The sequence below is a fragment of the Xenia sp. Carnegie-2017 genome, unplaced genomic scaffold, assembly GCF_021976095.1.
Source record: "Xenia sp. Carnegie-2017 unplaced genomic scaffold, XeniaSp_v1 HiC_scaffold_2, whole genome shotgun sequence".
Taxonomy (NCBI): domain Eukaryota; kingdom Metazoa; phylum Cnidaria; class Anthozoa; order Malacalcyonacea; family Xeniidae; genus Xenia; species Xenia sp. Carnegie-2017.
The window spans coordinates 4,340,725-4,362,459 of NW_025813482.1; the positions used below are offsets into that span (position 1 = coordinate 4,340,725).

At 33.2% G+C, this 21,735-nt stretch overlaps 3 protein-coding genes across 6 annotated transcripts; 2 read left to right on the forward strand and 1 right to left on the reverse strand.

The window, feature by feature from the left end:
• The first annotated feature begins 1,345 nt into the window (after positions 1-1,345).
• LOC124440135 lies at positions 1,346-7,641 on the forward strand. 3 transcript variants are annotated; one of them, XM_046990467.1, is made up of 7 exons: positions 1,346-1,500; positions 4,225-4,444; positions 4,817-4,923; positions 5,189-5,525; positions 5,672-5,758; positions 5,938-6,119; positions 6,867-7,641. In XM_046990467.1, the coding sequence occupies exons 2-7, from the start codon at positions 4,232-4,234 to the stop codon at positions 7,363-7,365; spliced, it is 1,425 nt and encodes a 474-aa protein (XP_046846423.1). In that variant the 5' UTR covers positions 1,346-1,500; positions 4,225-4,231; the 3' UTR covers positions 7,366-7,641. The 3 variants fall into 3 exon arrangements, with proteins under 3 accessions (XP_046846423.1, XP_046846422.1, XP_046846421.1); XM_046990466.1 differs by lacking the exon at positions 1,346-1,500 and adding an exon at positions 1,544-1,835; XM_046990465.1 differs by lacking the exon at positions 1,346-1,500 and adding an exon at positions 2,542-2,660.
• LOC124440134 (HAUS augmin-like complex subunit 3) lies at positions 4,755-21,470 on the reverse strand. Of its 2 annotated transcripts, XM_046990463.1 has the most exons (19): positions 21,289-21,470; positions 19,893-20,105; positions 19,132-19,171; positions 18,900-18,973; positions 18,627-18,710; positions 17,542-17,653; positions 17,231-17,309; positions 16,508-16,617; positions 16,220-16,304; positions 15,770-15,827; positions 15,562-15,696; positions 14,837-15,020; positions 13,983-14,135; positions 13,743-13,839; positions 12,324-12,474; positions 11,242-11,323; positions 10,416-10,511; positions 10,155-10,319; positions 4,755-4,903 (listed from the first exon to the last, which is right to left on the reverse strand). In XM_046990463.1, exons 2-18 carry the CDS (start codon positions 20,063-20,065, stop codon positions 10,179-10,181), a joined length of 1,854 nt encoding a protein of 617 aa, XP_046846419.1. In that variant the 5' UTR covers positions 20,066-20,105; positions 21,289-21,470; the 3' UTR covers positions 4,755-4,903; positions 10,155-10,178. The 2 variants fall into 2 exon arrangements, with proteins under 2 accessions (XP_046846419.1, XP_046846418.1); XM_046990462.1 differs by lacking the exons at positions 4,755-4,903; positions 21,289-21,470 and adding an exon at positions 7,757-8,217 and having other exon boundaries at positions 19,893-20,166.
• On the forward strand, positions 8,886-10,790 carry LOC124440136. Its single transcript, XM_046990468.1, has one exon. It carries the CDS (start codon positions 9,144-9,146, stop codon positions 10,026-10,028), a length of 885 nt encoding a protein of 294 aa, XP_046846424.1. The 5' UTR covers positions 8,886-9,143; the 3' UTR covers positions 10,029-10,790.
• Positions 21,471-21,735: the final 265 nt, after the last annotated feature.

Consider the following 21,735-nt stretch of genomic DNA (forward strand, 5'->3'; position numbering starts at 1 on the left):
ACTGACTACAGAAAATTCCCACTCCAAATATTTACATGGTGTATATTAAAAAAGATCTTTAGAAATCGACCAATTTCTGAAATTTTAATACCTGATCTAACGAGAGCGCTTTTGTGCATATTTTGCTCATTAAAGGTTATGTTGACAGAGCGAAAAGCTTTGGTGCTTGTGACAAAGATATGTAATAAATAACACAGAGATTATAAATAAGCCTATGATAATTAACACATCGCTGACAACATTTTGCACATCCATAGGATTAGTAAAATGATGAGGCATTGAGTTTAATAAAACAGGTACACTTCTAAAGGGTTTTGTGTCTTAGTAATAAACAATCAGTTCGATTAAAAAGGTCCAACAAACCACTGAACAACAAGTATTTTTTGTGTTAAATTACACCATTTACACATGAACAAAAAATCTCTTAAACATAAGAAACCTTTCACAGAAGCTATTTACGAATTGCGGTTGCTATTCATTGCAAATCCAAAGCACAGAACTCCTGTCAAATGCGTCATCCCCACCATGGGGATATCAATTATTGCTGAATCATGAAATAAATTTAAACGTAATTTCAAAGGCTTTTTTAATGCACCCCGTAGAAGCGTAGACACTTAATTAAGGTCCTTGTTAGGTGTTATGTAGTTGAACAGTGGACACTATTTGTACACCAGTGTATAGATGACCTCGTTAATTATCATTACAACCATAAAATGTTGGATATGCACACTTAGTGTTGAATTTAAATATGATCTTTAATTGCATCGTAACTCATTAAAAAGCATTATTTATCGTGTATGTTTTTGGCAGGTCTTTTTAGCAACAAGTGTTCAAAGTGTTATTTGCATTGTGAGTCACTATGTCATCTGCTTGACTATCGAACAAGTACTGTCTCTATAAGAACAATCTTAAATTAAAATTACATATTTTTCAACAAATATTACATTGTGTACTTAGCAAGTCAGTCGAAGAAATCTAACGGAGTTCCAAAACATTTCTGTGTAAGGCAATATGGATGTACCGCCTGATGAATGTGTTTTACTTAGCTACTTGCACAGCAAATTCGACGAAATTAGTAAGAAAGCTCGAACGCTTCTAACCATAATTACGCGTTGGACAATTTTGTATAGTCTGTCAAAACTGTAGTTTACAGCTGCCGTGAATTTCCTCAGGTGACATCAATTTATTGTAATAATCGTCGGAGCCAATTGCAGTACAGCTCGATTAGCAATTATCACAAAAGAAGCGTGGGCTTGTCAAGACAAATTTCCAAAACAATACATATTTGAATGCGAGTTGGATTTTAACACTACATGTTTTGTATTCGAATAAATTTTCATCAAATTATGGAACCCGTGTCACTTGTGCTCATTAATGCAATAGTATTAATCAGGCTTTAAATTTGCTTGAGTCGACGATGGAAAAGTGGTTTCAGTAAATTGCTTATTTTCAATGTTCAGAAAAGAAAAGTCGACGGAAGTGTAAGCTTATATTTTTTAGGTAGGTAAACTTTCCATAGAGCAAACAACCTGTTAGAAAGTTAAAACAGAAAAAATAAATACGTTAAAGACAGTTATATCTATATCAATAATCCGTTTCTAAGATATTCATAATTTGAATATGTGAAAGAAAGCAGATATTTCATTTTCTCGGATGTGTGTGCATCAAATAAACGATGGACATAATATAGAAACTGTTATATTGGATTGCTTGGGATCGGTGTCAGATACAGAAGATCAAAACCAAGTCGGTTCAATAATCTTTATCAACTGTAAACATCAGAGCATTTAGAGCATTCCTCATCTCTTTAAAAGATAAAGAATAGGAAAAAATAGGTTTGTAAACTAACGGTGTTTTATTATCAACGGCTGCAAGCCTAGTTACTAAGAAAAGCATAATCGCGTACATACTCATATATCGTTCTGATTAGCACAGCAGGGTTTTATTAGAAAAGAATAACGACGTTTTCTGTTGAAAGTTAATAAATGAGCAAGCACTGTGATTGTACATAAAACAATATATGCTTCATGAAATTTATTCAATCACTTTTTTGCTTTTCAATGGTAACTACTAATGACGCATGTTCATCAGTAAATAACACGTAAAGCAGACGGTTAAACTGTAACAATAAAACGGTACAACAAAAGTAATCAACAGTCTGAAAGAAACTATGAACTAATTGGTATTTAAAATCTTAACTGGGGATTCTCAACGAAGTGATTATTGAAAAAACCAAGCAACTCACATCGAAATCAAACCACTGAACAAGAGAACTCTGAATCAGTGATTAATTTTGGAATTAACCCAACAACTTGAAGTATTTTTGAAAAGTCTTGTAAGCCCTACATAAAATCCAAAAGGCAACTATCAACAGCATAAAATGATTTAACCCGGCTTACAAATAAGATAACATGACACCTATTAATTTGTAAATAGAGGCACAATGAAAATATTGACCTTTTTTTTAAATATTTAATAAATGCACAATGTTTCCCTCAGTCATCCATGAAAATTGAAACCGTGAACCTGTCAAGCGTTCATTCGAGTGTAATATTACAGTAGGGGGCAAACATCGCATGCTTATATTCACACAAAAATTGCAGTCGATGAATAGAATCAATAGTTAAGAGCTATGAAAAGATCTGGAGATCATTTTGCAGGTAATATTTCGTCCAAACTCAATAGCTTCTAACGGTTTTAATAACGAATGATGTATAACATATTGATCGGATCGTATCCGACAAAACACTACTTGAATAATAACTCATGTACAAAAAACATTTTGCTTTATTATGTCGAAGAAACTCTAGGTTTTGATCTTCTATTTATGAATTATCGATTTGATTTTCGTACCGCATACAGCGGAGAGCAGATGAGCAGTACTGGTGAAGCTTGTTCATTCATTGAAAAATTGCGACAGTATCATGTAGTTTAATTGATAAGTATGTTACACATGGTATCTTTAATAGCTACTTCGATATGCAAAATAGAACAATGTATTTGGTTTGTGAATCTCTATGATTGAGCTACAAGCAACTTTCCACTCAAAATAATTAAATTATTGCAATAACAAGACATGCTGTCGAGTGAGAATAAAATTACTAATTTAGTGAAATTAATTTGTAAATATTACTCATAGGCAGCAATATACGTACATTTCATGCACATATCAGTCCTTTTAAGGTGAGCTAAGTTAGACGTAAGCTGCCATGCTTAGCTTGGCTTAACTATATAGTCTTTTGAGCAGTTTGACATATTAGAGCCACGAAAAAAATTCAAATTATAAAAACTGTTAAGATTGTCGACTGATTTGTAACTTGATATTATAAGGAGCTAGCTTTGTCTACTTCTCTTTGATCTTACTTTTAAATGCACACATAACTGACATAAACTATAATAAGAGCAATATTGTAGTTGTTTTTATAGAAAAAAAATAAACAGCTACATTTCAATTAAATGATGTAATAATTTTAGTGTGGAATGGCAGTCAATACGACTATTCGTACATACATGCTGCTTTATCGGTAAAATATTGCTATGGTCAGACAGTTCAATCATCTCTAATAGATCTCTGTATTGTGGACTGTCATCAATTATTTTATTCAAAAACTAAAAGTAGATCATAATGCATTTTTTGCATTTAACGTTTGGTCATAATTTTTGCTTGCATGATGTTCGGATAATGTTTAAATCGTTGCTATGATGCTGATATTAGATGGGTGAAGATCATATGATTTCAACAGTGATATGCCAAGTCTCTATAAAATATTTTTCTTTCTGGAAGCAGACGTTCGTATACAAACAATTTCCTCCAAAAAAATTGCATGTTTACTAAAAGCATTGCACCAAAGTCAGCCGCAAGAATCTCTTGCTCTTGTTTAGTCAATTGCCATTTTAAACTTTTTTCAATTTACAGTTTTTTCATTCGATAAATGAAATAAATGAAATCATTTATTCCTTTGTGCATACGTATGCATTCGTGACGTTTTTCCCCTCAAAAAGCTTCTTGTGAGGTCAAAAAATTTCCTGACCCACGCTGCCATGCTGCCGGATTTTTTTCAGGCTTTGCGATATGCCATAAATTTTCTACGATTAAAGCCAATCAGTTACATTTCACACAACACCTAATATAAACTTGTTGTCATTAAACAAGTTGTTCTCAAAAAAACATTATTGTTATCACCTGTGGCAATTGTACCTACATGACAGCTAAACTCATTTCAGATGGCCAATGAATAACCTTGAACTCATAATTTCCGTGGAATGCGGTTTGTTGGTAATATTTGTTCTCGGGATGGTTATCGTCTTCATGATACGCAAATGGAGAAACATTACGCGTGTCCACACTAGTAATCGACCAAATTGTCAACAACAGGCCATGAATTATATTGTCTTACCTCAAAGTAACACACACATGCTAGAGCAGGAAGCAAACGTAAAGCAGGTAAAAAAAAACCCTGTCTTGAACCTCATTCATAATTCATATCCAATACAACAGTGAAACGTGACCTTTTTCAACTTAATTGACCCATGTATTAGACACAAATTCGAGTAAAATTCCTTGAATGTTGTTCTAGGGATCACTTGTCTTGGGGGGAACTACTATCGGGAAAACAACTTTTTCCCTTGTCATTTCTGACTTACAAAAAACGAGTTGAGGTTACATGTTATTGTCTTAAAAAAATATGGAAAAATTATTCGAGTTCACCATACTATCTACACAATAAATGGACAAAAAAAACCAACTTTTTTTCTTGCACGTTGTTATTTTGAGTCTTTGTGATAATGCAATTAAAAATATCTACATTTTTTAAAGGTCAACCATGATTATGATGAATGTAATGAGACAGTGGATTATACATTACTGGAGGATAGAACTGATTCAGGACGACTCTATTTTTCTCTAAAATATGACAACGAAAAGTAAGAAAATACCTTGTTAAATGCTGACATAAAAAATACACGGATTGTCATGCAGTTTTTTTCTTTTATGCTTTGCTGTTTATATGTTACTGACATACTTTGCAATCATCAAATATTAAACCATCTTGTAGCAGCAACGTTGAGCGAAATAAAATGTAGCTCTATACTGTCATAATACCTCATAATTTTTTTTTTTATGAAAGCTCCGTATGTTGTCAGTAATTTATGATAACATAAACAGAATTTATTTTAACTTACATTTTAGATCAACTCTGACGATAAAACTTATTAAAGGCGAAAATCTACCATTAATCACGGAAGAAGAAACGAAGGCTTTTGTCAGCGTTCGTCTAATTTCCCAACAAGTGAATGATTTTGATGGCGACAAGAACGGTGGAAATTATAAAAGGACTTATACGTTTACTATAGCTTCAGTGGATTTTTTTTCTTACTCAATTCATTTCGAGATAAGTCGATTTAATCGCTACTCCAGAAAATTTAATGTAGGTCACGTGATTGTATCGTTAGGTGAGCTCGGAGTTGATATTAGCAATCGGGAAGTGTTTTTCGTAAGAAGTATAACCGCGGCTAAAACCACACAGGTATTAACGCCAATATTTTCAACAGAAAACCACGGTTCTGAACAATCATTCAACAGTCTCCATGCACTATACAGTGGCCCATTTTAGTTTAAAATATAACGCATCGTAGCTAATGTTATGTTTTTCTTTTATCTATCCCAATGAAGGTGAATAAAAGAAAAAGGGTTCAATCATCTTATACTAATCACGATGAGGAAAGTCAAGCATTACATGGTGTGAAAAGAGAACGAAATGTGAGATGTTCCTTTTTTCTGTTCATAAAGTACTACGAATTTGTAGAAATGTATAGGCAACACAAGAGAAGCATCAGTTTTCAAATATGTTTTAAGAAGGGTTAAGGCCCCGTTAACCTTCATAAGGTATGCCTTAAGAGTATAGAAAAATGAAGCATTAAACCAATATTCCTTATTAGGTAAAAAAGAGATCTCGTCTTCTATGGCTTAAATTAAGTCATGCAGTTCATGCTGGGATTTACGAGGGATTAATAAGTACACGAAATGAATCATTACAATGGGATCCATATCTTGTTGTACAGAAACATGAATATATTGATAGCGATGTATTTTCATCTTCAGATCAAGAAGAATCACCAAGGTAGAAGTTGTTTAACCTCAATAGCCTCACTATGTTTTGCTCGTAGATCATGGTGGTAATTAATAAGCCCTTAATAACCGAGCTCGAGGTCTTTACGGAGAAATATCAGACCCAGGTCTTGGGCGAGGTTTGTACAAAAAGATACGATATTTCTCAGTAAAGACCAAGAAATCGAGGTTATTAAAAGGTTTGTTATATGCTTTCTCGTCCTTGCTGTTTTTTTACGGGTTGCCTTTCACTTTTATAGTTTTCGTCAGTAAAAATTAAATCGTTTCAAATTTTATCGTCTGGAAAGTTGAACTGTTTTCCGAGTGTTTTCCTTCGACTCACATCCGTAAATGTTTTTTTGTTTCGTTTTTCTTGCGTTTTGCTGTTTGCATTACGAAGTTTGTTTACATTTGACTTTAAAATTACGGGTTTTGGACCGTGGTCGATTACGGGAAAATAATGGACCGGCAAAAATGTTTGTAAGCCAATCAAAGCTCGCCATTTTGCGGAAGTGACGCTGCCATATAATAATATATAATAATATACGACTCCCTTCATTGGGTCTTAGTCATCCTGACAAATTATATTTCATCCTTAATAACCAACACTGAATGAATAAGTAAAACACATATCGTGCGCAACTCATACTCACAAATTCACGTAAATTTCTATGCACAATAGTTGTTTTCAGGAAATATCTACCTATCAATACTAGATACTGACGAGTTTGTTAAATTTTATCATAATTTTTCATCATAGAAAACATGCACGGGAGGAACTTTACCAATCTTCAGTGTTCGGCTCCGATCTCAAAAATTCTTCAACAAATCATTCAACATTGAAGCAAAATGAGCCAACCGCCAGGACAAAGGCACTGCCTACGCCAGTCAATAAAGACTTCTATCGGTTGGTTCATTCACCGATAGTAAGTCGATCGGAGTCAGTGACGTCATGGTCAATACCGGAAATATTCCGTTTCTCGCCGACTACACACCACTTTCAATCCAGTACGGCAGTATTTGAAAACACGCCTGTAAGAAGTGGGAGGTTTCACGACAGAGTGCAAAAGATGACTTCATTATCTTCCAATTATCGAAAGAGATTGTTTAAAAAATCCAGGAAGCATTCCACCTACAGGCGCAATAAGCTGTCAAGAATGGAACCTCTGCGTAGCTTTCTGTATTTAGGAAAAGATACAACGGGAGAGAGATCTCTCAAACGTTCACCATCTAGAACAAGAAGTCTTCCCAATCTCTGAATGTCGTGACTATTGACTGCTGCTTTTAGATTCCCATCTGCTCTATGACTCATTATTCTTTTGATAAACTTTATGCAAACGGATCGCTAACTGATAAACTACGAAATTATAAAACATAACGAAGTTATGAAAACATTGCATTCGATAAAAAATATATTATTCAATGTGTAAAGATAATAATGGTTGTATATTTTGCAAAATAGAAGTTATTTATGATAGTAATGTTAGAGACTTGTTGATGTCAATACAACGTTTTGAATATGGATGTATCGATAACCCCAGGCTCCAAACAAAGATATCAAAAAATTTTTCATTTAATTTAGGCTAAATTAACTTAATCAACACGTAAAACACGACATATTTCATCGGTAAAAGAGTGAATACCACAAACTTTATACACAATTACGGCAAGCCTTTTTAATACATAAAACACGCAATACAAACATGCTGTATTCCACATTATGTGGTCGTCCACTTCCTCACGAACACAATCTCATAGTTTTGATAAGTATATTACAGTAGTCCAGAAATACAGTTTTAAAGTGCCCCTTTCGGCAGAAATTTTTACATGCGATAGTAAATTAACTTATGATTTTTAACATATCAGTGAAAAAGTTTTTATGTTGGTCAAATCGTTGAATTTTCATGGTCTTTCGATGGATCTTGTCCGTCGTCCGAAAAGACTGGAGCGACTTACTTTTGTGACGTCATTCAAGAGACTCCTCAATACAAGATATATATAGCGACTACCTTGATAACATCAGCACTTTTCTAGATCCAGACTTCACGCCACAACTGGACAATGCAAGGTCCGTTGAAAGGCAACTTTAAACCGTTATATGACTAGAAAATCTTTTGACCAAATTAAAATTTTTGAAATTTTTTTCTACGATACGTTCCTAATTCTAGCTAGTTTTAATACTGCAAGGTTTAACGCCTAACTACTTCACGAACCAATTAAAAATAACTAATTTATTGCGATCGATTTACTAACGAGAATTGTAGTCTTTGGAGGAATATTATTGGATGTATATTTTTTAATGGGTGTTTTATTTATTTTTCGCCGGGCAAGTAATATTTATCTAAAGATAGCAAATTTAGTGGACGCAAAACTGCCAAAACATGGTCATTTTGTTAAAGAACTGGTGCCGGTTGCACAAAGCCTGGGTATCGTTATCCATTGTATAGCAACAATTTTCAAACTTGTAAAAAAGTGTTTTTATTTTTCTTATGACAAAGAAATTTTGTTATCTTCGAAATAATATTTTATTTCAATGATTGCACAGTTCAAATCGAATATTTTTCTCTTATAAGAGATTTTTTAAATGTTGAGAAAAAATTGCTATCCAGTGAACAGTGCTATTCGGCCTTCGTGCAACTGCCCCCTGGTGTTAATGCTGTGAAACGTCAGTCACACATGCGCACACGTGAGAAGTTAACGTCAGTCACACATGCGCACACGTGAGAAGTTGCCACCAGCTAACTACTTCAATTTCTTTATTTACAATGAGCAAGAAACGTGTAACAAGATGAAATAAATCACCGATGAACAACTGAAGAGTTAACGTTTAACATTGCACAACACAAAACAAATTTAAAGCGTTTGATGGAAAGACACAATTTGAGGTGAAGTATAGAGTTAAAAAGCCAAAGAAGGTAGCAGTTTGTCATGAGAAAGTGAATCTCAGTGAAATAAATTGCTGAACTGAACAATAGTTTCGTAACAAACTGATACATAAGCCGAGATTCGGTACCCTAAACGTCTACCTTCGATAATTATGCGAAAAATATTAATCTTCAGCTGTCAAAATACTTGTAATTACGTGTTGCCCATTTCAATTTTATTCACGTTTTCCATGGTAATTTACTTGGCAATGTTCAAGTCTTTAGATGAAATAGTTCTGCAGACTAAAACAACCCAAACCAATAGATATTTTAAAGGAAGAACGATTCATATCGTAACTCAGTTTCCAGTAATGCATCATGATCAATATGAGAGACAAAAGGAGTACATTAATACCTTAAAATTGAATCTAAATCATTCCCTTGTGGAAAGAATTCATCTTCTTTTAGAAAATGATCACGATGATGAATACATAAGCAATTTAACAACGACGAGCAACATAAACAAAATACGTTATCATCCTCTAAACCGTCGAATGCGCTATGGTGACGCATTTCGTTATATATCCCAATTTCTTCTAAATAAAACCGCGATTATAATGAATGCTGATTGCTACTTGGGACATGGTTTCCAAAAACTGAATGAAAAAAGTCTGAGGCGTGGTACTATTTACGCATTGACAAGGCACGAAAGAAATAAATATTGTAAAGAGAACGATTTATGCTCAGCCCAGGCCAGATACATCGGTTCCCACGATGCGTTCGTGATGAACCTTGTCAGACCTTTGTCGAAAAAAGTTTTGAACACATTAATGGTTCGTCAAAATATTGTCGGGGTGGAAAAATTCGTGATTTACACATTGAGAGAACATGGAAAATATAAAATAAAGAATCCATGTCATATATTGGTCATTTATCACAATCACTGTTCGGGATTCAGAAAATTACCGGCAAGGCTTATAAATGGAAAGAGATTTAATGTGGAGTATTTGAAAAATGTATCCCATTGGAAAACTATAGCTCCTTTTTCAGGATTATAATTGAAAACATAGACTTGCCAACTTTCTACCAAAAAGACTTCGCTTGACAAAACATGCCGATTGTCGCAAATCAATCCTTAATACAATATTAGCTTGCTTTGATGGTGAGTAAACACATTGACTTACCGGAAAGAAGAAAAACACGTCTTTTTAACTTTCACCTTTGGATAGTATTTGAGATTCCACTCTTGCCTTGAGATCAACGAAAGTTTGTATCAAGCGTTCAGGATTTGTAAAGAAATGTATAAATAGCCGTCGTTCCATGGGATTCAAAGAATCGGCGCTTAAAACCTAGGAATATAAGAAATCGAACATGCGTTTTTAAATATTAAAGAAAGGACAGATTATAAAATGATCAAATGAAGAGACATTATTGACTGAACTCACTCGTTTCTTAGATTCACGATCTTTTTTTACATCCATGACAGAATTTTCCAACGTTGTCAAAAAATCAAGTAGCTGATCTATTCCATTAGATAAAGCCTGCACAAATAGAGAAAATAAAATGCATCAATGTTGAAATATCACACGTGTAGGAACGAAAATCACGTAGTGCTTTTTTGAGATCAAAACAATTAAGGTATCGAACACGTGACATCGACATGGAGGGAACTGGTGTAGGGGTAGGGGGGTGGGGGGGTGGAGGACATATGTAGTCTACATTGAACCCCACTTTCAACCCTTGTTATGAAATTGTATTTATTTAGAATAGAAAACTGACCATAAATAATTTAATAAACCATTGGCTTATCGACTGCACAATTGCAATGTAATTCATGATAGATGAAAACGCACAACGATTATCATGATGAAAATTATCAGTTCTCTTCCTTTACAACTATCTTCAAACTGACATATGTAGGACATTGCCGACAAACCTAATTGTGAAAATTCATAATTTCATAAGTAAAATGCTTTTAAAAACAATGAAGGGAAACAAACGAGATTTAAGAAATGGCAAGTTATTGTACCTGTCTGAAGCAAACAAAACAATAATAAAGCTAGATTACATGTTTGTAAATGGTCATGTCATGTAAAAGGTCCCGGGTTCAAACCATTTACTTTAAAGCTAGATTAAATAAAATAGCCATTATTGAATGCTCCATAAGCCGAGAAGCAAAATATGAAAGCATATAGCTACTTATGCACGGAAAACAATTTTCAGATATATGAAAATGTCGTCGCTCTAAATTTCTATTAAACGTTAACTCACTTTTGTTCTTAGAAGAGGTAAACCATTTGCTGTTGTAGATCCTCCATAAAGCATCTTCAGATATTCGCATACGCTTTGCTCCCTGAAATGCAAACGTCTGTCTTACTCCATAGAATTAAAATGATATCTTTTGTAACATGAAAACTGCAACGTGTCATGGCAAAGATTTATTGCATGAGATCATGGCAAAGATTTATGTTGCATGAGGTCATGGCAAAGATTTATGTTGCATGAGGTCATGGCAAAAGATTTATGTTGCATGAGGTCATGGCAAAGATTTATGTTGCATGAGGTCATGGCAAAAGATTTATGTTGCATGAGGTCATGGCAAAAGATTTATGTTGCATGAGGTCATGGCAAAAGATTTATGTTGCATGAGGTCATGGCAAAAGATTTATGTTGCATGAGGTCATGGCAAAAGATTTATGTTGCATGAGGTCATGGCAAAGATGAGAGGTCATGGCAAAAGATATATGTTGCATGAGGTCATGGCAAAGATTTATGTTGCATGAGGTCATGGCAAAGATTTATGTTGCATGAGGTCATGGCAAAAGATATATGTTGCATGAGGTCATGGCAAAGATGCATGCATGAGGTCATGGCAAAGATATGTTCCATGAGGTCATGGCAAAAGATGTATGTTGCATGAGGTCATGGCATGAGGTAATGGTACAATATAATATATATTTCAAATACATCAAATTGACATATTGTTACATTTCAATGTCCCCAAATGTATGTTAAGCCTATGAATGAGCAAGAATATTGTCAGCTACGTATACATATATTCTCCATATATTTGTAACAAGCACAGTAGCTTTTCGTCTCCTGGAAATCTAACGTAACATCTAACATCAAAATCTGCAAAAATAATGCACCCGTGGGCTATGCATACTGATCACGCAGTGAAATTTTAACAATTCAATACCTAACGGTCTTTATTTTTGATAAACCCTGTAGTATTTTAAATTGATGAGCTGCAATAATGCACTAACCCTGGACCCGTCACTAACTAATGGGGAACAATACAACAGAATCATAATATGTACAACAGAGCATGGGAAATAAATAAATTTACTCACATAGTGGTCACATTTTCATTCTGTGAATTTTCCAGGTTAACCAACTGAGTTTGAACGTCCGCTTCCTCACACTTCAATTCTTCCGCTTTCTTTTGCAAGCCATCGTATGTAAGAAATAATGATGGCTTTTTGTCTGTGTCATCCATGCCATCTGCAATAAGAAAAATAAACATATATACAAGTAAATATTTATAACGACATATGTATCATGCACATTTTATCAAAGATTTCTTGTTTATCTTTAAAATAGTCGTAAAGGAAGATAAAAGAGAGAACATATGAGAATATTATCTAGAACATAATCGCGATAACACAAAAATGTACATGTGCAACACAAAAGTACATCATACAAATTTCATACAGGGTGTACAAAAAAACTGATTAGTTAGGAAAACGTCGCTTGAATGATAAGCGCACAAGATCTCCAAAATCGTGGGTAGAATAGGTCTTCAAAAGAACTTCAAATGTTCATCAAGTATCCTTCCAATTAATCTTCATCAATTATTCCTATTTGCATTAAGTTAAGCTCACATTTACGCACAATTAATGAGATTTGAAAAACAGGGCATTTAAAAACGAAAAATTCGAAAGAACCTGCGGCTTGTAGGCTAAGGCCTGTTTCGAAAAATGAGATAAACTTCCTCATTATCTTTTGCTTTAAATGCGTTCGGTTCATGTAAAGTTCGACGTTTGAACTAGACCTTAGCGTTCGCATTAGCCAAACTTTCTAAAACTTTGTTAGCTTGAACAACACATGCCATAATCAGTTAAGCTTATTTGTTACAATTGCTTTTCAGCAGTGTCATTTTCGTGCACAAGATATTTTAAAAGCGCCTCTGGGTAACACAATTTTTATTTGCGATAATTTTACCGTCAGATGAACCATTGAAAGTCCACTGCCCAACTAACTATTTCCGCCAAAAGTTTGTGCAAATCTTTGCAAATCTTGGAAAAATTTTACAAAAACTGTTCAGTTTTTTTATACATCCTGTAGAACTTAGTTGCAAGGAGATAGTGATCAGTAAATTTATTTTAAAATTGACTACATGTGAAGTTCCCCTTCAAAATACATATTTTGTCGCATATATTGGAAGTTTTAAATAATAGCAATATAAAATAATATTAATAAAAAGGGAATTAAAACAGATCGGGCAGTTTTATAACCAAATAAATAAATGCTATAATATACGTCATCATGTAGTTAGAGATAGTTATTATAAATCAACCTGATAGTTATGATCAATGTTAGTTATCATTCAGTATTGATAAATTTCCCGAATATTTATCATCAATCTATGTGATACTTATGATCAATATCTTTGATGCTTATGATCAATATCTTTGATACTTACGATCAATATTTTTGATGCTTATGATCAATATCTTTGATGGTCATGATCAAGCTATCAGATAACTTACTTAATAAAGAATGTAAACGAATCAATGTTGAATCGCGTGTGTCAATTGTCTCGCGGCTTTTGCCAGGATCTCGTAACAATGGATTTGACATGACATCCTGATAAAATTCTTTATTAAGAAATTGTTAACATTCATATCACCTTTGAATAATAAACTGCTTAACATCCAAATACATTCAGAAGACTTACATCAAGTATTTCCTATGTTTATAGTTTAAAAACAAATAACGCCAAAGGATACATTACGTCTATCAAACGATTTTGATTCATTTTCAAGAAGCGTTTGCACACTACTCAACAAATGATGTGAATCTCTATGTTTTTGAGCTTCTACTTCAAAGATCATCGACAGGAATTCATAACGCGATCTCTGTAGCATTAACTGGTTGATCACCTACATATTTATACATAATTTCAATCAACTCGCGTGTCTATGTACATAGCTACGTAATTGATGAAAATTAACAGGTGATTTCAATTATAGACAAGACAATTACAATCATGCACGTGCTGCTGCAGAGGTCAACTCGCGTGTCTATGTACATAGCTACGTAATGGATGAAAATTAACAGGTGATTTCAATTATAGACAAGACAATTACAATCATGCACGTGCTGCTGCAGAGGTCAACTCGCGTGTCTATGTACATAGCTACGTAATTGATGAAAATTAACAGGCGATTTCAATTATAGACAAGGCATTTACAATCATGCACATGCTACTGCAGGGGTCAACTCGCCTGTCTTTGTACATAGCTACGTAATGGATGAAAATTAACAGGTGATTCAATTATAGACAAGACAATTACAATCATGCACGTGCTGCTGCAGGGGTCAACTCGCGTGTCTATGTACATAGCTACGTAATTGATGAAAATTAACAGGCGATTTCAATTATAGACAAGACAATTACAATCATGCACATGCTGCTGCAGGGGTCAACTCGCGTGTCTATGTACGCAGCTACGTAATTGATGAAAATTAACAGGCGATTTCAATTATAGACAAGACATTTACAATCATGCACGTGCTGCTGCAGAGGCAAAAATTTTATCTCCACAATTGCTGTAAAGAGAACAAGTTAAAGGTTTACTACCTGATCTTGCTTTGAAATGAAATAATCTTGCCGAGCTATTTTTAGATCATAATCTCCACGGAGTATTTTATTTACTTGAAGTTTACCAAGTTCTTCCACTAATGGCGACAGTAAATTTGACGTCATTTCAGCAATTTGATTACGGGATTGAATAAGACCATGTTCGGTTTCTTTAAGTTGCTCTCTTTAAATAGAAAATTTGGGTCAAGTATACATGTTAGTTTAAGATATTTTTGTGGAAAATCAATAATGTTACACTAACATATTCATAACATACCGTAATGTTACACTAACATATTCATAACATACAGCAATGTTACATTAACATATTCATAACGTACCGCAATGTTACATTAACATATTCATAACATACCGTAATGTTACATTAACATATTCATAACGTACCGCAATGTTACACTAACATATTCATAACATACAGCAATGTTACATTAACATATTCATAACGTACCGCAATGTTACATTAACATATTCATAACGTACCGCAATGTTACATTAACATATTCGTAACATACCGTAATGTTACATTAACATATTCATAACGTACCGCAATGTTACACTAACATATTCATAACATACAGCAATGTTACATTAACATATTCATAACGTACCGCAATGTTACATTAACATATTCATAACGTACCGTAATGTTACACTAACATATTCATAACATACCGTAATGTTGCACTAACATATTCATAACATACCGTAATGTTGCACTGTCACACGTATACAAACGGTTTGTTAATCGATAAAGTTGCTCTCGAGCATCTGCAATGGCTGCATTGACACCGTGATTTTTAGCTTCAGCCTGAATGCTTTTCATTTTACTGATTGGATAGCTACAAACCATAACAGGAAAAAGGTTTAGAGTAGTGAAGGCCGTTTTACAATATACGTCTGTTCATCACTTACATTGCTTGAAGTCGGTTCAATTGCTTTATTTCGCCTGCCGTAACATCTTTTGGCTCTCCTGTACGTGATAAATTAATATAATTCAATTAAAAATTAAATATTCAAATTGCAACATTACACTAAGATGACCATTCTTTTTCATTACTTTTCACAACAACGCGGCTTTCAATCTAATATTGAAACACTAAACTCATCACATAACAAGATGTATGTACGTAAAAGCTGATTATGCCTGCTATAGAATCAATGTTTGCTATGGATGAAAGATTACTATAGAAAGAATGACGTTGAAATTTGTATCGATGAAGAAATTGATGAAGAAGATAAGAAAAAATTAAAAAAATGTCTGTTTATGAAGATTATAGGCTATTTAGCATATAAGCAAAAAAGAACCCTCGCCATGCCCTTAAGTACCTCAATGTTCCCATGATAATTTGTTCAACCACACACCTTTAATAAACAGCGTTGTAGGATCCCTGATTTCCAGAAAAGTGTATCTTGATTTTTCTGTTCCGCTGGCTAATTCTGCTATTCCCTTTTGTAAAAAAATATTCCCATAAGCATCGCTGGATGGAAATTTCCAACATATTCAATAAAGTATAATATACCACTACCAGTAAACAGCGAATGTTGTCATGACGCAATTTAAATGCGTCATAAAACTGAAAAACAGCCTTTAAGGACGGCGCCATATCGTTATCTAAACAGTGTATACACGTACATAAAGACCAAACTTACGTCAAAAAATTGCTTCTTTGTATATTTTGTAAGTTCGTTTGTAAACGCCTCTTCAGCTTTGTGGTAATCGTGAAGAGAAAGTTGCGAGAAAAAACTTGCTGCTTTCCTATCTAAAAACATTAATTTTTATAGACTTTAGTCAATGTAATAAAACACGTTGACACAAACACATTGCCTTCAATTTGTAGAAGAATAAAACGTTTGTAGTATTGCATTTTAAAGAATAAATGAAAAATTTAAGTCATAAAGTGCAAGCTCATAAGGTACGTAGGTGCATGGCTATTTTTTTCATTCTTCACTTCGTTTTTCTTTTGTGCCAACTACAATCGTTGGCTATAATTAAAAAGCACTTCCTAATTATCCATAATTTGAATAAAACTTCCTTTAAAATTCGCAAAAACCATTTTTACAAATACCTTACGATAGATTTTCTTTTCTTAACCGGTAATTCTTAGGAAATCATTAGAAAGGAAGTCACAAGTCAAGAAAGAATTAACAATTTTTAAAGACAGAAATTTTGCCAAGGCACGTAAGAAATTCCCCGTGGATGACAATAATTTTGTAATGTACGTATCAACAAAAAAAACAAACAAAGACTACAGCAGAAAATTACTAATAAATCGTTAAAAAGAAGTAGTGTACAACCAAAACAGGCAAAATTACATCGTTAACTTTAAAAAAAATCAATATCATCATGAAATGAAGTAGTTTATCCTAACATACCACTGTTTGATCCTGGTTGCTCATAAAGTTCCGAAAATTGAGCCACTGTTTTAGACAACTCATCCAAGCTATTGTTCAGCTGAATATCAACGAAACAAATATTATCAATATGAACTAGGGATTCAATGATAGTGCAAAGTTAAAAAAAATCACTGCCTTTTGATTCGTAATTTAAATCAACCATAAAATACTTCATACATTTATTTCATTTCTTCATTAACTCCATTTAATTTTGTTCATTTATCATGAGGTGAACATCCATTGACTTCATGACAAAAAACAAGTTTTAACGTAACGTATAGTGTACTCACCATGTCGTCGGCTGAATAAGCCTCCTCCAAACATTTTTTATAATTGTTTTTTGCCTCAGCCTCTAAGTCTTTCAACCGTGATTGTCTATGATTAGACTCAGCGCTCATAATACTACAAAACAAAAATTTAATAAATATGCTATGAGTAATTGCAAATAAAATGTGTATGAATTAAAATTTGATTGACAATTGTAAAAAATGCGGCATCATGCCTTTTGACATTTTTGCTATTTTCTCCTGCTGACTTACTCAGTTGCAATCAAATCTTAACACCATTTTTTGTTGTTAACTCAATGAAAAATGTCATAAAAATTAATGAGTAATTTTAATATTATCATGTATTACTTTAATCTTTGTTGAAGAGACTTTTTCATATAAGCAATAATATATTGATTCTGTAAGAAATGCTTTCAATACGATTATGGTTTGTTATTAAATGATAAAGTTGAAATAGTGATCGTAAAAACATTGGTGAAAGTTTCAAATGGCAATGATGTATATTTAGAAAATAGATTGTGTGTGTTTTCATTAATCACTGATTTGCACTGTGTTGATTATAGCTGTTGTGACCTTGAAAGCATGAGTATGTGGGTGTATCTTAAAGATACTCATTGATTTAGCTTCTTGCTTGAACATATTTATGATATAAGTGAGAGATTTTTACAGGTGTTAACAGACCTTTCTCGGTGACCTGATGTGGTTAGAAAAATAACTATTTTTTAAGCAGTTTTATGACAAGTTTAACTGTTCAGTTGTGCATGATCTTATGTATATTGAGCATGGAACATTCACAACTTTCATAATCTTCTAAAGCCCTCGTGAAATACTTATATCAACATGTAAACTTTTAGATTCTTTACTATCATCTTTTTGTAGATTTGTGAATGTATGTATTGCTTGCATTTGTTGTATCTACATTTGTAGCAGCATTTTTTGTCATAGTGAAATTGAAAAAGTCATAATCATGTTGAAGGTCTGATCATGTTTTGTTTGTACAACTGGTATTTATAAGAGCTCACAAGTCAAGGTGCATTTTATTTGAAAACTTAAATCATATATGTACACAATTTAAAATAACAACATACTTCATTTTATCCCTTTGCTTGACCATGACATCCAATCTTTCTTCCAGAAAATCTTTTTTCTCCATCAAAAATTCCATTTCCTCACTTGAAGAAAAACATGAGAAAGTACGAACCAATTTTAAAAATGTTTGAATAGCCATTAATTACTTTGTACATGAAAATTTCATACAATCAACAAGATATTGATCGAGCTTTTAATTTTTCTAACTTACTCTATTCACTTTTGCTTATTATAAGCAGAGATTCGATCTTACAAGCATGTCTCTAATATACCTTAATTCATCTTCACTATTGTCATCCGTTGCCAATGCTGACAGTCGTTTCAAAGCTTCAGTGAGATTGTCACCCTTGGAAGAAGCAGGAACTATTTATACATTAAGCATGTTTAGGATAACAAAAAAACACATTTACCATTTTTCAAATCAACCTCGTTGAAAAAGGAACTATTAAAGATTACTGATGAAATGGATAATTACAACAGAAATTACATGAATAGATGAATTACCTCAAGAATTTCTTTCCCAGAATTTTTTAATTCATCAAAACTACAAAATAATGACAGGAATTATGATAATGATATGTAGTCTGACAGTGTAGCTCAAGATACCAAAGAAAAACATTGTAAATTATTTTGTTCCATTTATTAAGTGACACATCAATTGTTTCAAAGGAAAAACATTAATAATAAAATTCACACATTTGCTCTTCTTAGCTAGTTGAATCTTGCAGCTAAAATTCAACAAACAATTTATAAAATAATATTCAATGATTACATGTATTAGTCCAAACATACGTTTGCTACATCTATTTTGAAGTCCCAATTTCAACGTCAATTTTAACATTGAAAACTATTATATCTGGTAAACCATTACATGATTACTAAATCATAAGAGAATTGTCTTCTTGTAGGTTTGAAGACAAGATTTGATGAAACATGTAAATGAGAAGTTCTATTTCAAGATTTGCTCTTTGCTTTTTGTAATGTCCACTCTCGTCCAAAACTCTCAAAAAATATTTTTTCGTTCACATTAGATGAAAGTCACGATACTGGGAGCACGTTCAAGGAAAGAGCATTGTGTTTGTCAATTTTCACTTGCTTCGCCTTTTTTTTAACGTTTGCCGTTTGCTTGCTGTTGGTTTGGTCAATGTTTCAATGTGATTCAAAAAAGAAAACATGAATTAGAAAATTTTTTTTGAGTTTGTAGTACAGGGTCTGTACGTTTGTCTTGTTTAGTCTACAGTGAACAGTACATTCAAAATTCATACCATTTAACCTCGTCGGCTGTAAGTACATTTAGTGAACTAAGGTTGTCGCAGAACCACTCCAAGAAAGGCAACATACATTCATTTTCAAATAACCAGTCAACGCTCTCAGCAGACAGATTTTCATCATGATATCCTATCCTGTTTAACGCATCTATCAATCGCTTCCCACTCATATTCAAATATTAGCTATGATTCCATTTGAACGTTCAAATACTAAAGGTAAAAGGCAGAAATATAAAATCATTTAACTCGTTATATCTAATCAATTCTCATATTTGATATTTCCCGCAATATTTTCGTCATCGTGCTTCCACTTGATACCACAATTTTACTCAAGCACGGTTTGTTTTGTTACAACATTGAGTACACTTGAGCACAAGTTGAGTACACCTTGCGGTGGCTTGCAAGCAAGTAGTGAGAGATAGATGTCAGTTTTGGCAAACACTGCAATGATTATCGATAACATTGAAAAATGGGACGATAAATAGGACAAAAACATTATGCAACATTTATATAAAGTAAAAGTAAAAGATATAAGGCATAAAACTGAATAATAAAGTTGATACAAAAATGTAGGAAGCCAGTACACTTTGTATTTTGTAATGAGCAAAATATTTTTTAAGTCAAAACTCAAGTTAGGTCGAATTCGGAGCTCGTCTCCATTTTGACTTTTTTCACTCATTGCAAAGTGTGCTGGCTACAAATATTTTCTTCTTGCCTTTTTTAATTTATTCCTTTTAAGTTATATCTCTTTATGAAATAAAAACAATGAAACACGTGCTCTGATTGGTCTAAAACTTTGTTTTCCTTTTGGCCTGTGCAAACGGTGCAAGCTGATCAGAGCTGCATTAATTAAATCATTAAATTGATCAAAGAATATTTGCAAATCAATCAAGAATACACGTTAGAGGAAAAATCAACACATTTATTTTAAATTTTTCTGTTACGCATTATTCAATACTTTTACTTTATATGTGTTAAATAAACGTCTTGTCACATATGGTGTCCAATATTGCAGAATGCGACATGCCATCTTGTTTTGCAACAGCTCTTGCAGTAATTTTGTCATGCTTAATTCCTATTGGATAATTTGTTGCACGTTCTACCAAACTATCGCATTCAATTGCTTTTTATGACTAAACATCCCACTGCATTTCGTGTGATAAAAGTATCGTTAGACAAGTTTCATGACAATTTACAATGTGTAACAGTCTCCTAAGAATATGTACGTACTAACAATACTCAATATATAAAAATACTCCCTCCTCATTAAATTCAAATTTTATGATAAAACACGTAAGATATAAGCAACGCGAAATACCCCTAGTGGCAGATGATAACTTGCAGACTAGATCGTACACAATGGACAATTTTGTGATCATAAATGCAGTCTTACTCTATATTTTTAATTCATCGTCCATGATTATTGGGTTGTTCTTGAATACCATTGTGGTCGCATCATTCAAGAAAAGCAATCAATTACGAAGCAAATTATGTTACTATATGATTCTTGTCCTCGCATGCATCGATTTAATTGTAGTCACTGTCACCCATCCTTTAATTATGTTATCAATTTTGGCTTGGTGCATCCAAAGTCACAAAATATTTCACGAAATCAACGCGAAAGTTTCAGCTGTACTTTATGGATCATCAATGATCACATTACTTACGATGAATTTTGAAAGGTACTTGGCTTTATCTTATCCGTTCTTGCATCAAACATCTGTCACTAAATCTAGATTGCTATTTTTGTTGTTTTTTCAAATCTTTTTTTGGCTGATAATATGGTTGTTGTCATATGAAAACGTAGTCTTTGCGACAGAAATAACGCCATTGGCCATCA